The sequence below is a fragment of the Rhamphochromis sp. 'chilingali' genome (assembly GCF_963969265.1).
Source record: "Rhamphochromis sp. 'chilingali' genome assembly, chromosome: 11".
Taxonomy (NCBI): domain Eukaryota; kingdom Metazoa; phylum Chordata; class Actinopteri; order Cichliformes; family Cichlidae; genus Rhamphochromis; species Rhamphochromis sp. 'chilingali'.
Genome location: NC_137938.1, coordinates 23,873,374 through 23,894,575, shown reverse-complemented (window position 1 = coordinate 23,894,575; position 21,202 = coordinate 23,873,374). Strand labels below are relative to the sequence as shown.

The 21,202-nt window shown below is 42.5% G+C and overlaps 2 protein-coding genes across 2 annotated transcripts; both read right to left on the bottom strand.

Annotated features, from left to right (window-relative positions):
- Positions 1-429: 429 nt before the first annotated feature.
- On the bottom strand, positions 430-12,375 carry shisa7a (shisa family member 7a). The gene is made up of 7 exons (XM_080896514.1): positions 12,131-12,375; positions 8,038-10,038; positions 7,577-7,884; positions 5,853-6,007; positions 5,311-5,376; positions 4,837-5,022; positions 430-4,631 (listed from the first exon to the last, which is right to left on the bottom strand). Exons 2-7 carry the CDS (start codon positions 8,326-8,328, stop codon positions 3,679-3,681), a joined length of 1,959 nt encoding a protein of 652 aa, XP_080752640.1. The 5' UTR covers positions 8,329-10,038; positions 12,131-12,375; the 3' UTR covers positions 430-3,678.
- Positions 12,376-14,735: 2,360 nt separating this feature from the next.
- On the bottom strand, positions 14,736-20,512 carry ube2s (ubiquitin-conjugating enzyme E2S). Its single transcript, XM_080896117.1, has 4 exons — positions 20,318-20,512; positions 18,555-18,702; positions 16,424-16,614; positions 14,736-16,337 (listed from the first exon to the last, which is right to left on the bottom strand). The coding sequence occupies exons 1-4, from the start codon at positions 20,318-20,320 to the stop codon at positions 15,978-15,980; spliced, it is 702 nt and encodes a 233-aa protein (XP_080752243.1). The 5' UTR covers positions 20,321-20,512; the 3' UTR covers positions 14,736-15,977.
- Positions 20,513-21,202: the final 690 nt, after the last annotated feature.

Here is a 21,202-nt window from a genome sequence, read left to right as displayed (position 1 = left end):
ATGATTTCATTGTGCACCCAGTGAGCACACACGTCAATGTGATATATTGCTAAGTCTTAAATAGGTTTGAGAAAACAGGCACTCGAGGGTGTTTGTAGGTATTATGAAGTGCTTTGAAATGCAAAGGAACAATGTTTACCTCGGGGATTAATAAAGTATCATTTGAAACCCAAGTGCGATGCTGATAACTCGGTTTACGGTGTTAATGTATTTACAAGGAAACTGAATGCTGCTCATCTTTAACATGTCCCATGCTGAGATGACTGGGAATGGAGTTTTTTTTTTTCTTATGATTTAATGACAAAAGAAAAAGTTGGGAAGCACTTTAAAGTATGGTGCAGGTGAAGTCCTGAATTCACCCAGACAGAAGAGTTGAAAAGACGAGCATTAACGCAAGAAAAGAATCACAGTTTTTTTTCCCACCAACTTTATTATACAAATTCTTTGTAAGTCACTGTCGTATCCAAGGGGATCAATGCATTAAACAATAACAAAAGGGTCGTTTCGAAATTTATAGGCGTCAAAATTAATCCATGAATTGTTTTTTTTCCCCCAATACTGGACACTGTCCCTGTCCGCTTCAGATGGCCATTAAAGAATCCGCACTCTAAATGAATTCATAATGGCTAAAAACACACACCATATTCATTCATTTCCTTCTGAAAAGGAGCTTTTCAGCTTCACTCGGCTGTCTATTCGCTCTCCTCTGTGAAAAAAGTAAATAACCCCTGTGGCCATCTAGGAGGGTGTGACGATAAAAAGACAACAAAATGTTATGAGTTTGGCACTGTACAGATCATTAAATACTAACACAGAATTTTTCTGAATCTTCAAATTAATGCCGAAGAGATCACTTAAAATATTCTGATTGTACTAGCTATACAAAATACAATACTTGCACAAATTAGATTAACCATTTATAAAATTGTGATAATGAGCTTCGATGGATATGGCTTGTGAGATATTACAGACTTTGCTACAGACCTTTTGTGGCTCTATTAAAAAAGTCTAACACTACTGTATGTCACCTGTCCTATTTCCCTGAAAAAGACACTGCACTCAAAGCAATCAGGTTTCCATTAGACGCCTGTTTTGTCTCCAACCTGTGTAATAAACATTCATTCGATACATACATACATTATGGCATCATGGGTTCAGCGTGTACAACCCATTTTTAAGTTACTGGGGCAGGCTGCCGCAGAGGAGACAGCAGACTGCGTGTGATGTTAAAATCACTTCTGGCCGATCCCAAACTCATCTATCCCTCGCCGTCATCTACGCGTACGTTTAGAAGGCTGCAGATTATTCAATACCAGAGTGGAAACCTAAGTAATCACTTAAGATCAAGAAGTCATAAGGCCGATGTCTAGGCACAGTACATACAGCTGGAAAAATGGCCATAAAGGCATCAATGACCCTAAAATCCAGGCATCCTGTAAAAATGCCTCTCAATGAAATGGAGCTGGCATGCATCAAGATTTGGAATGTCTTAAAAACTCAAGTTTATGACCAGATGTATGAAAAACCAACTAGTCGCGAGAATGCTAGTTATCTAAAAACAATAAACACTTAAATCCCACCAAGTAAAAGAACATCACATCGTAAGATAATTGTTAATAATAACCATAACAGTTATAATAATTATTAATAATAACACTCCATCATATTCATAACAACTACATTTAGCACTGTGTGTAGGAAGATTGTCCAAATGTGTTTCTGTTTATCAGCATTTCATCTCTGTAGCTTTTCCACATGACTGAACACAAAGAAAAAGAAAAAAGAAAAGAAAGCCGGTGCAAGTTCGTTCTTTGATCGGCGTTATTACCGACGATTTCTGTTTAAAAAAAGCAAAAGAAAAAAGAAAATCCTCTCTCAGTATAATACCTTCCATTGATTGGTCACACGTTCAGCCGTGCTTGTACAGAATGTAAACCTTGAGGACACGATACAAAGTGTGCTTGTATCTGGTGCAAATATCAGGGGCTAGATTTGTGCAAAGTTTAGTCTCTGATTCTCGTTGAACTGTGCTTAAATTTCTCTTGTTTTTTTGTACACATTAATACTTAATACATCATGACAATATCAACACAAAATCAATAGAAAGAGATAGCATTTTATATGGACCACAGATATCACATACTACAGTATATAGGATAGCCCTTAGTATTGAAAAGCGTTGTTATTGATGAAGATTTTTTTTTTTCCGTTTCTGTTTTTTTTTTCATACTGGCTGAAGTGCGTTATGATACAGCAAGGTCTTTGTCTTGAAGATGGGAAGGGCTTCCTAACCATCCGAGTCTCTTGTATGGCACACTGGAGCCGCTCAGGAGAGGACCTCAGGTCGCCCTCGCTCTTGACTCTGAGGGTTTCGGCTTGCTCTGAAGCCAATCCTTCTGTCTGTACAAAATGTTGCTGACTTTTTAATAACTTGTCACCTGGTGATAATAATTAAATGGTGATTGTCAGACCAGCTTCCTGTGTGGGATTTTCTTTGTATCTCCATAAATGGCTTGTAAGGACAGTTGTGTAAGTGCAACCTCTGCGTCATGGTCTATCGTTTGTGCTCTGTGGAGAAGCCTCTGCTCTTCGTTAGAGCGAGTTGCCTCTTTATTGGTAAACTGAACACATACGTCTGTTCTTTTATCTCTTGATTTTGTATGTGTATGTCAAGAATTTTTGGAACGCCGTGACTGATGGCTCTATAATATTTGGTAGCCCGTTGTTTTTATTTTTTTCAAACAGGTAGGTCCTGATCTATAGATGAAAACATTGAGAAAAACTCACCCATAATCTTATATCAGCTTACGCTCCCGTAGTGTAACAGTAATGAGATTGTGAGTTCCTCTGGAGGTTTAATCTAAGGTCACATGGAAAAGTAGGCAACCCATGGAATCAGATCAGTAATGTGGATACGTCCTCAGTTCCTGTCGGGTGGTGGCGTTGTGTCAGACTGCTGCGTGTCGCTCAGAAACAGAGCCCGTCTTGTCCTCTAGGTTATACAGGAAGCAAGAAAGAAAAAATCAGTTCTGTCTCACTAAGTCAGCACGAGGTCGGTGCAGAAGAGTTCAACAGGCGCACAGTTCATCATTCAGCCTCGTCCGGTCCACCGGGCTCCTCATCTGAGAGTCAGTTTAATAAATCTTCGTCGGTGAGGACCGAGCGGAGTGGCAGTCCAGGTAGTTGGCTCAGTTCTTTGAAATTCTGTGACAGGATATTCCACACAGGCCTCCGCTTCCTTTACCCTGTTTTTTCATTAATATCATCTGGTTTCCTATCTAATATGGCTCCTGAGTACTTTTTGAAAAAAATATATAAAAACTAAAGTATGAACGGCATTTCTGTCGGTTTTATTTCACCCTCCCAGTCAGTCCTTCTACAAGTAATGGCACCTCTGTATATGGCAATGCGGCAAATTCAGATACAAAATATGGCTGATGTAGGCTATCACATAACTGGAACAGATGTCCCCTACCTAATTTTTAGTTTTTATAAGTAAGTCATATTTAAGCTATTTAATTACAAGATAACACTAATTTGAATAGCCTAAACACATTATACTGTTACAATACTTTATACTTCTAGTTGTATTTCTTGTAGCTGAATGTCTAATAGTTAAATGCAGAAGGGTGATATATTCCTGTCCCTTTAATCTAAACTCTACATTAGGCACTGACCTCACACCGTCACCTCATTTTTACTCCCCGTCCTGATCCCCTGACTGCCTCCTCCCCCGCTCCCTGCTGACCCCCCACCGCCCCCTCCGGGAATGAAATGTAGCTGCTCAATTGTGTTCTGCCGTTTTGCTGCGAAAGCCATCCTCCGGGCGCTGTGGCCTCCTAGTGTTCCCGTTCCCATGACTACTCCGGTTCCGGGCCCCTCCCCAGCCCAGCCCATGCCCCCGCTCATGTGCCCCGTCATAGGCGTGGTCCTCTCCTGCTCCCGTCCGGACGTGGGATGAGAGTTCATCTTGATCATGTGGTGCCGGTCGAGGGAAGGCGTTGCACAGACGTTCTGCTGGGACTGGGCCTTCTGCTGGCGAGGCAGGGTGGGGACGATCCCGCTTCCCGTGTGGGCGTACGGATCTACAACACCCATCCCACCAACGCCCATCCTCTCCTCCAAATGGTCTGGGGACATGAGCAGCCGTTCCTGTCTCTCCTGTCTCTCCTGCCTGTCCTGCCTGTCCTGTCTGTCCTGGGTCTTCCTGGTGAGCGTCTGCGTGTTGGAGTTCTTATTGGAGGCAGCCATGGCTTTGTAGTACTGGTGTTGCTGGTTCTTGGAGAGCCGGGACAGAGTCCCGGTGTTTCCAGGGACATCACCCATGTTGAGCAGCTGGTCGGTGGACTTAACTTTTCTCGGAGGCTTGGAGAGAGTGTCGTAGTTGGGGTTGTGCTGGGGCTCTGGGGGATCCAAAGGGTAAGGATTGGGAGTGGGTGAAGCAGGCATGCCAGAAGGTGGCGGTGGGATCCAGGGCCGAGCCGCATGTCTGGGGAGGGTCCCTCGCCCGCTGAGGGTGTAGTCTCCACCCCAGTGGAGGTGGTGCTGAGACGACTGCAGGGCCGGCTGGGCTGTGTGAGGCCGGCGCTTGGTGGTGCAGTACCCAGATGAGTACTCGTCAAGACCTTTCTCTGCAAGCCAAACAAAAGTTCTCTGAATTGTTTATCACCACAGTAAATAGCATGAGCACATAATGATGCATCGTGCATTTCACAGCACCCGTGTCAAGAGTGTCGCTCTGCTTCAGCACTTACGAAACAGCTGCAGAAAAAGCAGCATAAGGGGAGCGCAGCTTAGACGGAACATGTCTCATTCCTGGAAAAGCGCGATACTCACCGAGCCGTTTGAGTGAGGAGTATCTGTTGAGCTCAGGCTTGGTGGCGCTCTCGTACGAGGGCGGCAGCTGGGCCAGGTTGTGCAGGGAGTGGTGGAAGGAAGGCTGCGATTTGGTGTTGTTGTGCTTACTGGAGAGCAGGGTGCCTCCAGCTGCCAGCTGAGCATTGTTCATCCGAGGTGTACGTTCTGCAGAGACCAAAGGGAGAAGACGACGGTGTGTTAAATGAGATTTGCTCCTCTGGATATAGCGCGATGCACATAGCAGAGTGTGAATCTTCTAACATTCACTGAAAGCGACAGATTTGAACTTGCTTTCAGCACTAACACAAGCAACCAAAAATATGATAATCATTATTATTGTTGAAATGAATGAGTCTACTTTTGAGCTCCAAACGAAGCTGAATGAAGTAAATGAAGCATCCAAGTGATTACATGCAATTTACATGGGAGCCCGGCTTTCATCAGCTGCCTTACCGATAGTTGCAGTGTGCTTGGGACTGGAGCCTGATGAGTGGATGAAATTGTGTTGCAAATTGCCCACTGTAAGTGAAAAGAACATGAAGTAATCAGCTCACAAAATGGATGTCAGGCAGTTGAGCGGTGTCTTCAACTAAAAGGAATAAGGAAACTTTACGTGCGTATCTACCTAAATCAATTCATTTTCACATGATCACATAAGCACCCATCTCCACATTCTTGTGCAATTAACTACTTTAATATTGAAGTGGAGAATTAGAGACACAGAGGACCCCAAAAGAATCATTTATAAATGACCATGGCCCTCGCAGAGAAATTACCGAGGTTAAAGATTCATTTTTTAGCACATCACTACTGAAAATTCTTAATTTATTCTCTCTCATAAAGACATCTTGATGGAGGAACACAGAAAAAAAAAGCTGCATCCATTTACAGACGTGACGAGCACAAAGTGCCTCTGCATAAAGAGAGGATGCTGTTACAAAAGTGCACCTCTGATCGTGCTATTCACTAACGCGCTACGAGCCCTAGACTCTCACATCTGTTGTCTTTGCTGGGCAGCCCGGGGGCGTAGAGATTTTTCGGCGGTCTCCCCAGTGTCCCCTGGCCATCTCCTACAGCCAGAGCCACGCTGTTGTTTCTCTCATCCTGCTGGACTGGGCTCGACTGGTGCCGCAACATGTCCACCAGAGCTCTAAAGATGCCATAAAAAAAGCAATAAAGGAAACATGAGATAAAAATGGCAACAGGGTATAGGCACTGTGGAGCAGGGAAATTATTTTACTGTTATTGTTAAATAATTATTATCAGTACCATTGCATTGATAATATAATCTGCAGTATGATCATTGCTTTAGCAATGTAACAGATAGCTTTAAGATGGCCTTAAGATGTTTATGATGATGTTAACTTTGTATTCCAGGTGCAGTTATAACTATTTTATACATATTGCATATCTGTGCTTATTTGAGTTGATGTTCAGGTTCTTTAAAGGTCTTAAGCTTCACTGACGTGACTGTTCAGGTGATACATGCTGAGGGAAAACTAGAACATAGAAGGAATTGCAATACATGCTTACAAAACACTTATATCAGGTCATTTTATATTAAGGTTTTAGTAGAGGTTCTTGGTTAAAACATTTATTTAGTAGAGGACATACACATAGTCTCAGTGAGCCTCTGGTCTGGTAAAAGGTCAGAAGTGCGAGAGGTGACATAGAGGCTGAGTGAGGTCAACACACACACATTAGTTAGATTTATTTATAGGAAAGAGTTTAGTCATGTCTGGCTGTAACTGCAAAATTGTCTCGGTAAAAGAGGAACCGTTCCTTGTTGTCTCGGCAAGAAAGAGGAACAAGACAAGAACTGAAAGGTAGACAGGAAGTGCCAGCCATGAAGATAGAAGACGATGTTCTTTTTAAACTGTGTTAAAAGTCGTTGTGGTTTTGATTTGACGTATGTGTATATATCCTGTCTGTGACGCATGAAGGGGCGTCAGTAAATCAAGCCCTGACGGTATAAAATCTGTGTATGCTTTGAGGAAGTCGAAGATCAATTGCTGTCTGCGTACAGAGTTGTCTTCCCACACGTGTGTTCATTAAAATCATTGTTTGACCAAGAACTTCTGGACCAAGGGTGGTTTGTACTCTCCTTCCTCAATTTTGAACCTTAACAGCACTAAATTCTTCCTCCCATGAATGCTGTTTTTGGATTGCAAATAAGCAACATATCAGCCATCTATGTGAGGATGAATGCTTAAATATACATAAATGTGAATGTTAAGCTTGTGGTCGGACATTAGGGTTTACACCGGTTATAATCACCAGTTAACTGTGCGGTTAATTTAAGTACAATGATGAATAAATATGGAAAATGTGAAACCAAAATAACATGCAGGGCTTCCCTGAGGGGATCAACCAACACTTCGTTTTGGTCTACAACTGTCATCTTCCATGACTGATGCAACTAGTAAAAACACCAAAAGACCCATCTTTATTGCCAAGACGACGGCCCATATATGAGATAAGAAAGCCAAGAGGAAATCAAAACAGCCACGATTTCCGCAGCAGTCACTCGATGAAGATCAAATATGTTTCAGCTGATGACTAATAACATTTTTCTGGGCCCAGAATGATGAATGTAGGCCATTTATGGAGTCCTGAAAACCTAATTTCATTACAATATTCATACATCAAAATGAAGTACTGAATTCAGCAATGAGGTGTGATGAAATTTAAAAAAAAAAAAAAAACGTGTAAGCCTCACCTGGGCATGTTCAGGTCCCTTTGGTTGGCTTCCTGTTGCACCTTGTTGAAGACCACCTTGATGCCTACTGCGACAGCCACCATAAACACAACCACGCCACCGATGACAAAGCCCGTGTTGTGGCTCTGCTGCTTCAGTGGATCAAAGTCTGGGTCACCTAAGTCATCTGGTGTAATCATGGGCTCCGTCTGTGGCTTGGCCCAGTCCGGAGAGTCGTAGTTTTTACAGTTGTCCTGGTCCAGTTGGCGACTTCGGTCTGGACAGCAGAAGCGGTAGTGGCAGGTTCCGCAGCAATAGATGAATGTGTCCTTGGAACAGTTGAAAGCGCTGTCAAAGTGTCCCATTACATCGTAATATCCTCTGCATCCATCCACCCATACATCCATTACAGGTGCCACCTGGGCTGCACCTAGAGGAGGTGCGAGGGCCTCTGCTGAAGTTACATTCTTGGGGAACATTACCTGGGGCAGGGGTCTCGGAGGAGTCTCTAGAACTTCCTCTGCGGTTTCTGGGAGCGTTTCTGGAGTTTTTGTCCTTCCTTGGAGAGCAGCTGGCCTGAGGTTGGCCTGGATGGCGAGGAGTATGAGCGAGGAGCTGGAACCAGTGTCGGGCTCCTCTGTGAACGGTCTCCCTGATCGGTCTAGGTGCTGAGGAGGTGGGGACGGAGAGGCCTCCACGACGGTAGCAAGAGGGGCAGTGAGGAGGGAGAGGAGGGAGACAGCGAGGACTCGGAGATTGGTGGTGGGCGGCATTTTTACATGACTAAGACATCTATTTTTTTTATTGAGTCAATGCAGTTGCAACGGTGTATCCGCTTCTGCAGTTTAACCCACTAAATTGGCATGTGATGCATTCAGCATGTACTGGGTACTGGAGTTTCATTCACTAATGCTGGCTGATGAAATCTGAAATTTTTTGTGTTGTTCGTATTTATAAGGTGTTATAATAATAGAAAAGGTCGGGAACAATAAAAATAAAAAAACTGTACAAACAGTATCAAAATGTTTTTGTAAGTTTCAATAATTGGTGATAATGGTATTAAAATGTTTTTAATTTCCTGTTAGAAGGGAGCTCTGAAAGTGTAATGACTTCATCTCTTGCCCTCTAAAAACCCCTCTCGATTCGAGAACACTCAAATGGATGCAGTTTTGTAAAAAGCACAGATTGAAAACAATCTTCATGCTTTTAGTCCTTAATGCCTCATCCTACATGCCCTACTGAACAAAAGAACAAACATCTCATTTACTACCAGGGGTGAAATTACGCTTTGCAACCACAAAGTTAGGAGCAAGTATTTTTAATAGAATATGGCATTCCTGTACATTCCTGCGCTGATGGCACTTAAAGAATAGACTATGGCCAGTTTTTTGTTAAATGTAAACAAGTTTATCTGTTCTCTTCATTCCTTTTACAGCCTGGCACTACGTACATTCAGAAATGGCACTTGTTTAACCTGTAAGCAAATCCTTTCTGGGGGGGAAAAAAAAGGAAAAAGATATTAAATCTATTTTGTTTTTATATATTCGGCACTTTTTGCCATAGTAAACAATTAAATGGAAATAAATGACTGCACCACTGATAAATACTGTCCATTAGTGTGGCCTAGTTTCTATAGAGTACCGCATTATCTCCACGTTAGCCTGTTCTCGGCACCCATCACATCTATAGATACACTGTGTACTTTATCTCAGTCTTTTCTATGGCTGGATTATTGTGCTCAGTACTCGCCTGGCACGGACCGTTACTGTGACTGGGCTGTGGGTGATAATGAGAATGGCTCTGGTTAAGTGCTAGAAGACCGCAAGCACTGAAAATTGGGAGTAATCATAAAGCAAAGAAACGACTCCCAGCCTGTAAAATACATTGCACAAATGAGGCAAATGTCATGATTTTAAGTGCTCTGCCTTCAGCTTGTAGGCACAAAATGTTGCCCGTGTCACTCAACTGTGTCGCTAATTAGATATGAAGTGAATGGCACATTGCTTCTCCATGTGACATGTCTCTCTAAGTAAAATTATTCCTGATTTGTCTCCGATGTTGAAAGAATATCACTTTTGTGGAGAAATATGTAAATGTGTGAAGTTATTGTGTTGGAGGTGTTGGCAATAATAGACAGAGGCAGATCTGTCTCCCACAGAAATTATAATTATATGTAATTATCAAAATGTCCCTATCTGTAGCAGAGAATGTAGGCACAGATGGGGGAGACAGAATGCTGAAATCACCGAGGGCTCCACTTGTTTCAGTTACATGCTCCTCTAACCTTGTGAGGAGAGTTCAGTGGAGGAAAAATGAGAAACACGAAGCACAGCAGCTCTCCCACTGACTAATGTTCCAAAGGAGTTCTCCGGGTGATTTTTTCCCCCCCCCTTCTTGTCGTTTCTAAGCGTTCTGCTTGATTTCCACAACTGTCTTCGGGTTTACGTACGGACAAATCTGGAAAATCGTTGGCCAAATGTCCACTGCAATACAAATGAGAGACATTAGATTAGAAAGCAGCTCTGCAACCTCTTCTCCACACTTACTGACCCTCTTTGTGAGTGTGTGTGATCATTTTGGGTACACACACGCACACCACAGTTATTTTTATTAAATGCGCTATGTGCATCGTGGAAAGCTGCAAGTGTGTGTGCGTGTGTTTTAGTGTGCCTGTTTGGTTGCAGGAGGAACACTCTCCTGAAAAGCCAGTGATAGAGAACGGGAGCAGAGGGATAAATGCTGGGTAGGGATTTAAATGAGCAAAGAGACTGTGGCGAGCGGGAAGAGCCAGAGGTATAGATGCAGAGACGACCATGAGTGGGAGGGCGGTGTGTGGGTGGCACAGAATCAAGTACATTTCTCCCAGCACTTACCAATACAACACATCACACAAACAGCACCACCAAACAGATCTGCAAACACAGTCCATGCCACACGCAAGAGGAGAAGAGAAGTGCTAATCAGAACTGCAAATCAACCGCTGTTGGAAGAGTAAGAGGGAAAGAATGTGAAACAGTAAAGAAACCCTTTACTGTGCGAGTGTGTACATGCATGCATGTGAGAGAATAAAGCTGGCATTCTGTAAACCCCCTCGTAGTCGGTCTCTGCCTCTCTCCTTTATTCCTCTTGCTCCCCTCCTTTTCCTCTTTCTGCCTTTCTCTCTTTCTCAGATTCTGTGCGTGGGTTGAGGCAGCTAACTCTCTCAGAATAGCACTGCAGCTCTGTCTGTGTGTGAGTGAAAGAGGCAGTGAAAGAGAAGGGAGGTAGAATCCAATCTACACCCATTAGCCAAACCAGATTTCAAAGTCACATCTGCACGTCTCCTTCTCAACACGATGACACCTGATGCCTCGCACCGTCATCCGCCAACGCTGCCCAACTCTCCCGTCACCGTAATGTCTGTGCTCTGCTCTCAATCATTCCACTTCATGAGGATTTTTTGACCAAATCCTTAAACCGCTCCTGCTAAACGTGCATATGCAGATGCCCAACATTGAAATTTTCACCCTGAATGTATTTAAACTACAGAAGACTGATCCATGGCAAAAAAACAAAAACAATCCCCCCCTGCTATTATTCATAAATCTGGTCCTCTAGATGTCTGTATAGTGTGGTGCTGAAGCAATGCAGCAGAGAGGGAGGGAGAGAGGAAGAACTGTACCAAAGGGGTGAAAGGCACACATTCACATGTGTGAGGAAGCAGCCCTGACTTGCATGGCCACAGGAGGGAGGACAACTCAATCACTTACAACTCCAAATTCCTAGATTTGTCAGTGTGTCAAAGCAAACGAACCTTGGGGCCTCTTTCACTGCAGGAGCTGTGCAAACGGCTGGGCATGCAATCATTTCAACAGGTGTTTGTTGAAAAAAATCAAACAAAATGGCCCCTTTTTTTTCCTCTAGACGTGCTGTTGCAAAACGCACTGTGGTGTGAATCCTTTAGGGGGAGGGGGGAGAAATCGCGCAAACAAGTCGTGTGTTGCGTGTGCGCAAAAAGACGTCTAATTGCAGCGAAAGCCGCGCGGAGCAGCGGCTGCTTTTGGTCTCACCGGCGAATATATGCTGCGCATTTACTTTGCATCAGACGAACGGATGTGGACAGACTCCTCAGACTACACTACATCCTTCATTGTGTTAATAAGTTGCAACTTGCAACAAACAAGCATGCGGGTTATGGACATGACTTGCATCTATCAGTAGGCTAAGAGTGCGTGGGTGTATCCGTGCCGGTGTGTGTGTAGTCCGGCTGGATGAGTCGGTGTGTGCGTGTGATATCAGTGTTCTTAATACCAATATGGTTATAATGTCGCAGTTTGCTGCCACTTGTCGATTAAAGTGATTAAGAGGTGGGGGAAAAGAGGTGTTCGCGGAATAAAGCCCGCAGATGTTTTGTGTGGCGCAGATTTCATTCAAATGTTTTTGTTTGACAGCCTCCAGGTCAGCGGATGCGTCTAAACTGATGCCAAACTCAATTTTCATGCACGCACAAACACACAGAGCACTTATCAATCAGCTTTGATTGCAATTCCGTAATTGGCGTTGCATTAATAAAAGGTGCATAATGTCGTGCCTTACCTGTGCGCTGCTCTGGGGGGTTTGATGCTGAAGAGGAGCGCTGGAAGAGCCTGCGCACTGTATCTCAGCGGTTTCTCAGATGGCAGCCTGTTATTGTAGCAGAAGATGGTGAACTGTTGCTGGATGCGCCACTTATTTTAATTGCCCGTGTGTTTTAGAAGTGCAGCAAATCTCGATCGCGCTTGTTGTGTCTCCATCAGGCTATTGATAATCCATCATGACGGCGGAAAGACGAGAGGGGGGGGGGGGGGACGCGAGCGGGAGAGGAGGGGAGAGAGAGTCGGTGAACAACGAGATGTTCTGAGATTTTCTGATACATGTGACAAAGCACTTCATCTACACACTACGTCGGAAATTTCCGCCTGGTGTGCGGCACAAGTTAGCCTGCAGAGTAACTATCCCGGACAGCACGCAAAGTAGCCGGATTCGCATGTCAGGTGCGCAAAAATGTGAAGCTTTTCACCAACAAAATATCCGCCAGGCTCACTTTCTCCATCTAGAAACTGACTAAGACTGGTTCAGTTAATCGTCTCCACGCGATAGCCTATAGGTTACACCGCCTAAACTGCGACTGGCCTCACGGAGGTCCACCAGTGGGGGGGGGGGGGGGGGACGCTGTGATTGGCCGGTCAGACAGGCGCTGATGAGACTCCGCGCTCCGCTCGGCGCTGATGGTCAATAGGCCCATTCAACTGGTGGCGTTCATCTTTACTCTCCTCCATTTAATTTCCATCTTTAGTTGCGCGCCCCTGAAGGCCTGCATACGTTTTACTGGCTCTGATAAAAATAATAAATAAACATAAACGGAGAAAAAAATGTCGACCAGGGATTTGACTGATGTTCTTCCCGAAGAAGTAAAAAAAAATATAACGAATGAAAAAAAGAATGTATAAAAGCCTCTCCGAAAAAACGGAAGAAAACTTGCAAAATTTAAAGCAGCCGGTAAAGTGAGGGGAAGATCCAAAGTGTGTTTGTGTACGTGTGTGTGAGAGAGAAAGAGAGAGAGAGAGAAGAGAGACACAGACATGGTTGCCACAGCAACTGTGTCATTATGTTGGTGGCAATTATGAAAGCGATGAAAACGGGGAAGGGGAGAGGATTGGCGCAAAAGCCTTAACACTGAAGCGTGAACGAAACTGTCAATTAGACTCAAACCTACACTGACAAGTCTTGATTTCTGTGAGTGTAGGACGAGCCGGGCAGGTGGAAATCCAGAGAAGAAAAAGAGGATAGTTGGATGAGAGGTAACGGTAGGTTTGCAAGTGTTTGCGCCGTCTTACAAACCTCGCGATCCTCTGAGATCACCACCACGCATGAATGAAACCGGGTTTAGGGTTGATCCCCCGACGATTATCCTCCAAATAAATGAAATCACTGACTGCACATCAGGCCTACAGGATGAGTCACGCACTTATGTGACAGAAACACCAGCATGCATTCATATTACATCTGACCCAGACTACATATGGTGGTTACTGGAGTACTTTTCTATGCTGTGGTGTGCTGGGGGAGCAGCACAGCAAAGGAGGACTCATCCAGGCTGGAGAAACTGATCAGGAAGGCTGGCTCTGTGGTCGGCATGAAGCTGGACACTCTGGTGACAGTGGCAGAGAAAAGGACATTAAAGAAACTGCTGGACATTATGGACAATGCCAGGCATCCTCTGCACACGGCCATAAACAATCAGAAGAGTCTGTTCAGTGACAGGTTGCTTCTCCCCAAGACAAGAACTAACAGACTTAAAAACTCCTTTGTCCCACACGCCATCAGACTGTTTAACTCCTCTCTGGAGGGGAGAGGGAGGGGAAACAGGAGGACAAAGGAGGGGGGAACAACTAAGCTGTAGTGCCTCTTCACCTCACTGTGCAATACTTTTGTTAATAGTCAATGGTTCAATAGACCTCAATACTTGAAATGTGCAATTCACTTGTATTTTTATTCCTATTTATCCCCTTTGTATATTTTATTTATATTTGTCTCTGTATTTATATGTGTGTGTGTGTGTGTGTGTGTGTGTGTATATATAACAATTCTGTAACTGTAACTTCGGTCGTTGCTGTGCTTTTTTTTGGAAGTCGAATTTCCCAGAGGAACCCACCCGAGGGATTAATAAAGTTCTATCTTATCTTATATCTCACACACGTCAAAATCTTCAGTGAAACTGTGTTTATGATTAATAGCACGGTGTGGGTTTTCACTGCATGGATGTTTATACCAGGTGTTGAAGGAGGTAAGCACTTCCAAAACGGGTCTTGAGGAAGCCCCAGGTGTCTAAGAAGGGTCTGATAATTACCTGCATGGCAGGCTGCTATTTCTACACAGGTGGGTGGGCTGCTGCATGTTGGCAGCAGAGGCCAGTGGAGCCCTTCATTAGATGGCCCAAAGACGCTCTATCGGGTGCACTTCAACTCACTGGTTTGCTGGGGTGGATGCAATTACTCGTTTTTCCTCATAATGGTTATTCCATCACTGCAGAACAGGAGACCACTAAACAAAATGTGCTAATACGCGTCACTAGAAAAGCCTCATTTGCATTTGTTCTTAGCATTAATTTCAACATCGCTTGACAGAAGAGGACCAAAGAAAAAACACAAACAGGAGTTGATTTTCCATTTCACTTCTGGTATTTCAACATTTTATTAATTTAAATAATTTAAAATGGACACAAGATATCCAGCCAGACAGTGTGCACAGTAACAGGAGTTTCAGAGGCACCTTTTCCATCCAAATTAAAACAGCGCTTCAGTGTGTTTCCTTGGGAAATGTAGGCCCCGCATGCATTTAAGAACGGAAAGAAAATTTGCCCGAGAAACCCTGCAGTTGCCACGGATGGAGGGGCAAGTTGGTTCAAACTAGGCACTTGTCATCTCTGGTACTCCACGCGGCTGGTCGGCGTGCGGTGCATCTGAGAGGACATGCTGCTTTTGTTAGGAGGCAGGGGTAGTTGAAGCGAGTCACACCACAGTATGCCTAAATACAGAGAACAGTTGAGGTGGCATGCGCATGCCATCTACCCTGTTCCCTTACAGCCACTGAGCTACATCTTCACACACAACCACAAGACAGCTGAATATGGACGTGTCGATTAAAAACAGCTTTTGAAAATACTGGTCAGTGAAACAGTTTTAAAAAGTCAGAAAAACAAAACAAAAAACAGCAGACTTCCTTTACTTGAAACAATCCATACCTTTACACCTTTACCTAAATTGGATCACAAAACGAAGAATACAATTTGGACGTTGCATAATTTTAGCGCCTTCTTCCATCATTTCCTTTGAGCTGAATTTAAAAACCTGACTTTAAGGTAGCATCGTGGTTCAGACTCGACAATGAGTCAGGCTGTGCAGTACACAGTACCATCACAGTTGCTTTTACCAAGAAATGCTTTAAAAAAAAAAAAAATGGCTGCTATTAAGTCTGAGACGACAGGAGCTATATCTCATTAATGGACAGACATCAGAGGCCGTGGTTTGCACAGTGAATCGCATTAAGTATCATTCATTCACAGTAGGCCAAAGGAAAATCACAACTGATGGCATGATGTTTTTTTTTGTTTTTTTTTTTTAGACTGAAAGTGTATTCTTTCATTTCAGAAAAGCAACAATTTGTCACCGTCTTCAGGTATGGGAAGAATTAAACCCGTGACACCAACTGGACAAGACAGAGTGATGGAAAGACAAAGAATAAGGTATAAGTACAAAGTGAGAAGTCTGGATTTTCAGGGTATAAAGAGTCAAAGGGAACAAAAACATCATCAGTATACTTCAATATTTAAATTTACTCTCCCACATTCACACAAACACACGCGCACACACACACACACCCACTGAGAATTTCTATGGAGGTATTAAAGTCGCCTCAACGCACGCTTTTTATCTGCTTTCTTCTTCCCTGCTACATTATTAGTGCTACTACTACTGTTGCTATTGCTGGTGGTGGTGCTGGCTCCATTGGCTCCATTACCCAAAGCTGCTGGCACAGACGCCGCACTGGGTCCCGCTCTCTTCATCGGGTCACCTGCATGCTTCTTTGGCTGGGGGCCGTCATTAGGATCCTGAGGTGCCCCAGAAGTGCCGCCCATGGCGTGGATCTCTGTGAGCAGGCGGGCCCGGGACTCGTACTCAGCATAGTCCTCTAACAGCAAGCGGCCGGCCTCTTCGTTCAGAGCCGATTCTGGGTTCGGATGGATTAGAAGACACTTGATTGTCTGTAGGAAAGTGAAGGAAAGAGATGTGAAATTAGTGGCCTCAACACAAGCGATACTGAAACAAACACACAGATCATCCTTCTTACCAGTAAGACATGTTTGAGGCCGAGTTCTGCCTTCCAGTCCCTCTTCAGCACGTTGACACAGATCTCTCCCTTATGACCCACGTTGGGGTGAAAAATCTTGGTCAGGAAATACCCTTTGGGTGGAACCGCAGGGAAGTCCTTCCCGAGGACCAGACGCATTCGGAAAATGCCACCAGCAAATGGAGTTCCCTCTGTTGAAGTATAAAGAATTCATCACATGAACATTATGTCCTGACTCTGCCAAACTTCATCCAGAAAAAGAGGGTCACAGAGCTGCAACCGAGTCCTCTGACAACACATTCAGCGCATACAAGTCAGTCAGTCACAGAGCACATTAACTATCATTTCAAATCTGTCACATAACAGCAAATATTTCAAAGCCGAAGAAATACCACCTGACACTTTTCCTTGACACCTAGTCTTGGTTTTAAAAAAAATAAAAGGTTCCAGAATGAAAACTGTGCCAGCATCGAAGATTTAATCTTACCATCTGTTAGACAGGTTTCTTAAAGCGAGGAGACTTTTTAGGGAACAGGAGATTTGTGTACAAAAATAATCTAATATTATCCTGTCATCAGTGGTAACAAAGTGAAATAAACACAATATTCTTTCGCGAGAGAAGAGTAAGGAAGTTTACGAGGCCATTTCAAATCCTTGTCACTTGCTCTTAAGTCAATTTCCTGCATTTAACTTCTATCAGTTTCCAATGAAATAATCTGATATTTGATCTGATATTTCTTGTTTGACCATCATCACCATCTGTCTGTGTACGCTTCAGCTTTTAACCAGGTATGCCAAGTAGCAACAACAAAAATTTGACATTATGAAACACACTGTACTGCTGCTTTAACATAATGAATTACCTGATCTGAAATCAGATATAAATGTCAGTGCCCAATAAATGAAACTGATGCCGCGACGGAGCTCTGTGGAGGAGTAGAAAATGTGGACAAGTGTCTGGCTCTTCAAGACCTACTTAAAAATAACGTCTGAAGCAATGAGTGCATAGTGGCAAGATATCATGATAGTTTAAAGTGACTTATGTGTCTCATGATATTAACAACACCCACAAAACCCATAATTTAAGTGATTACACAACAGCATAAATTTTGAAAGCTCCACGAAGGGGGGAATAGAAATGTAAAACAGGCCTTGAGGATTTATTATTCTACAAATTAACAGCACAAAGACTAAATTATGTACAGATAGTAAAAGATTCCATCAAAGCTGATGGCTTCCATTTAAGCTTCAATAATACCTAAAAATCATGGAGCAGACGGCTGACTCAGCTCAGTCATCACCAGTCATGTTATTACCTTGAGCTGATAATACAAAGTTGGCTATCAATAAGAAACTCTCAGCCTTTAAATATTATTGTTTGAAGCTGTTTTTCTGGATGTGAAGTGGTGAAGTAACTAACACACTGTAAATGCACAGTTTGCTGCGAACATGACGCAGAACTCGGGGTTTTTCCTGGACACTGGTGACCCTTTGATTAATGACTATAACACACTGGCACAACTGACTGGCACACAGTGAAGGCGGCGAGTGTCTGTCACCTTACTTAACAGAAATCTGAATTTATTTCTGGACATTTTCAAAAACAAGAATGCATGTAATGTTGAAGGAAATAAAATACAGCCTAAAAAGAAAATGGGCTAAAATATTTTTGTTAGAAACCTAGAAATGTTTGCATACAGGAAAAACCCTGAGAGATAATATATTTAAGAATACACAAAAAACCCTTGAAAATACAAGCTGCAAGGTGACTAAACTAGGATATTTTATCGCTGGTTTTGAAAATAAATTTCCACATTAGTTATTCAAGGACAGAAGTAATACAATTAGTATGGATTTCATTAAGTTTATTTTACTCATCAGTCTCTGACAATTTGTCTATTTAATGAAATACGAAATGCTCTGTACTGATCTTCTATGATAAAATATTTTGAGTCAGGACAAACTCAACAAATCTGGTTCAAACTAGAGATCTTAAAGAAACTTTTGCAAATCTAAAGCCCTAAATTATGAAAAGACCATACTGCAAATACTCACTTGGTGAGTTTACTCCCAAGAGTTGTGTCGGTCCTGCTCTAAGTGTGAAGTGATGACACTATATCATAATCCTTACCTGGTCCCTCTATTGCTGTGTGAAGCTCTGTTATGTCTTCTTCGCTGGGATAAATCTTAATGCCCTCGGGTGGATCTGCTGCTAAAGCTGAAACTTCTTTGTAGACCAAGCGAAGAACATGAGGGGGCAAATTCTCCACATTGGAGTTCTGGAGAGACATAACAATAGTTTAGCCACAGCACTAACAGGAATGACCAAGCTGTACTCTTACTAAGAATGAGGAAAAATGAAGGCTGTAACTTCACCTCGGGTACTGTTAAGATAAAGTTTTACATTTAAAGCATGTAAGCCAAAGCAGCTGAAAAAGAGAAGAGAAAGAAAAAAAAAAGAAAAAAGAAAAAAAATCAACAAATATAGGATCACCAGATTCAGAAAAAAAGAAAAGAATATCTTTGTGTAGGACACTGGGACATGTTACTAATGCTGAGAACTAGACTTAAACAAATTATGCAGTTTTGACATCAAGAAGTCCAGAAAAAAAATGAAGCACATTTCATTACATCCCCCCCCTCCCCATTTGTTATGTGATAGTTTGTACAATGTAAATTTATTTTCCTTTTCTATAGCAACAACTGTCCCATATTATTCAGTGTTATTTCAGCTGACTTTGGGACTTTAAAAAAAAGCCCACTAGTTTATAATTTTCACATCTTTTGACTTTTTATTTCTAAGCATTCATTTAATTTCCAGAATGGGTTCGCTCATTTTAGTTCATTTTTAATCTTTGAAAATATTTAGTTTCAGCATTAGGCAGTTTATGTTGACAACCAAAGTGGCTAAACCTAAGGCTATTTCCTCTACATTCTGATTTTCACTTTTTTTTTTGTATTTCAGTCTACTCAAATATTTATTTCACACTTCGTTTTTGGCTTGCTGCAAAAACCTTTGTCTCTGTAGATGTACACATTTTACAACCACGTGTTTACTTTCCTAAACTTTGACTAACAAATAAATATGACACTGCCTCAACATGTTGGTCTGTTAGCACACTGGACACCTTTTCTTTAATATACAGCGAGTGTGAGTGAAGTAAATTTAACATATTATCAAAATGTTTATTATGTAGGTAGGTATCGACTCATTACACACTAAAACATATTTTTTTGTATGGCTTTGATGATTTCGTTCCACACATTTTAATAATGTGTCGATCGGCCATATGGCAGAAGAAAAAAAAAAATCTATCATCGGCACCACCTGAGACCATCTACATTTTCCGCTGCGGATCTGCTGTCATTTTACACAAGCTTTTCTCTGTAATCTGCGCTTGCCAGTCATTATCTTCCTAATTTTAACACGTATTTACGTAATGAACATGAGCTGGAGCTCCTCTGGGGGAGCTACGGTTTCATCATCGAGCCAGCGGTCCCCGCACCACGTTAAGCATCCTCAGAGAAGTCAGATGAGTTATAACTTGATCAACTTGAAGTATGCTTTAAAGGCACAGCAGTAGATAATTAATACCAGTTAAACAGTCGACGGGCAATGTTAACTTTATGTTACCGTTAGCATACCTAGCCTAGCAAATGCCTCGATTAGATTTCGTGTTAAAGAAGCTTTTGGTTTAGTGGTAATAGTTTCTATTGTGTATAAAGGTACTTATTAATTACACCAATATACATCTGAAGACTTTAATAAACGCATTAACTTTCAACAAATAGACACAACCGCCCATAAAAATCGAAAGAAAAAAAATCGACAGCTAAAATCGGTTAGAGCTAGCAGTGTCTCCCATTAGCTGTTAGCTAAGAGGTTGATCTTACCATCTTCAAAAAGGAGCTCTGCTTGGGTGGTGGGTGTCTGGCTGGTGTCAGATATAAAGAACCGTTTCTAATAGAGCTTAGAGGAGTGAAAAACTATATTCGATGAAAACTTAGCCGACTGGCTGATGATCGCCGTTCTTCTTTTCTTCTCTACGTTGACACAGGAACAAAAATACGATCCTCAATTGAACCTTAAAGCACAGACCAATGACCGGCACAGTGGTGTGAAACGTCAGAAGAGACAGACCAATCGAAATGCATCGATAGAGCTGCGTCACATCAAAAAGCCCTATCAGCCACATAGAGTGAAAAGTACATCTGATACACGCCAGCGATAGGTCCATTTGAAAAACTCACAAATCTAATCGATACTGAAAGATCAGCACCAGCTACATTGAACACCAAAATTAAGAAACGCCTACTGTTTAAACCAGCCAGCCTAATTTATTCAATAGATAAATACTTAACTTGATAAGCGGGGTCACTTTTGTTACGTTGTATGATAGATTTATTTTAATGTTGGTTAATTAAGTTCACTCTAATTGGCAATAACAATAACTGGATTAAATTACACTCATTTTTTTTCGTATTCGTGTAGTACAGAAACGTGCCTGAGCAACACACCACCAAAAATAACAACACAACATTTATTCATCAGACCCTCTTTTAGGTGACCTACGCCTTGTTAGTACTGCTGTGGAGCCGTTTTTGGTTTCAGAACTATTTTAATTCTTTATGACATTCAACAAGGTGCTGGAAACATTCCTCAGAAATTTTGGTTCAGATTGACACGATAGCATCACACAGTAGAAACAGATTTGTTGGCTGCACATCCATGATGTGAATATGCCTTTCCACCACAGCCCAAAGGTGCTCTATTAGACT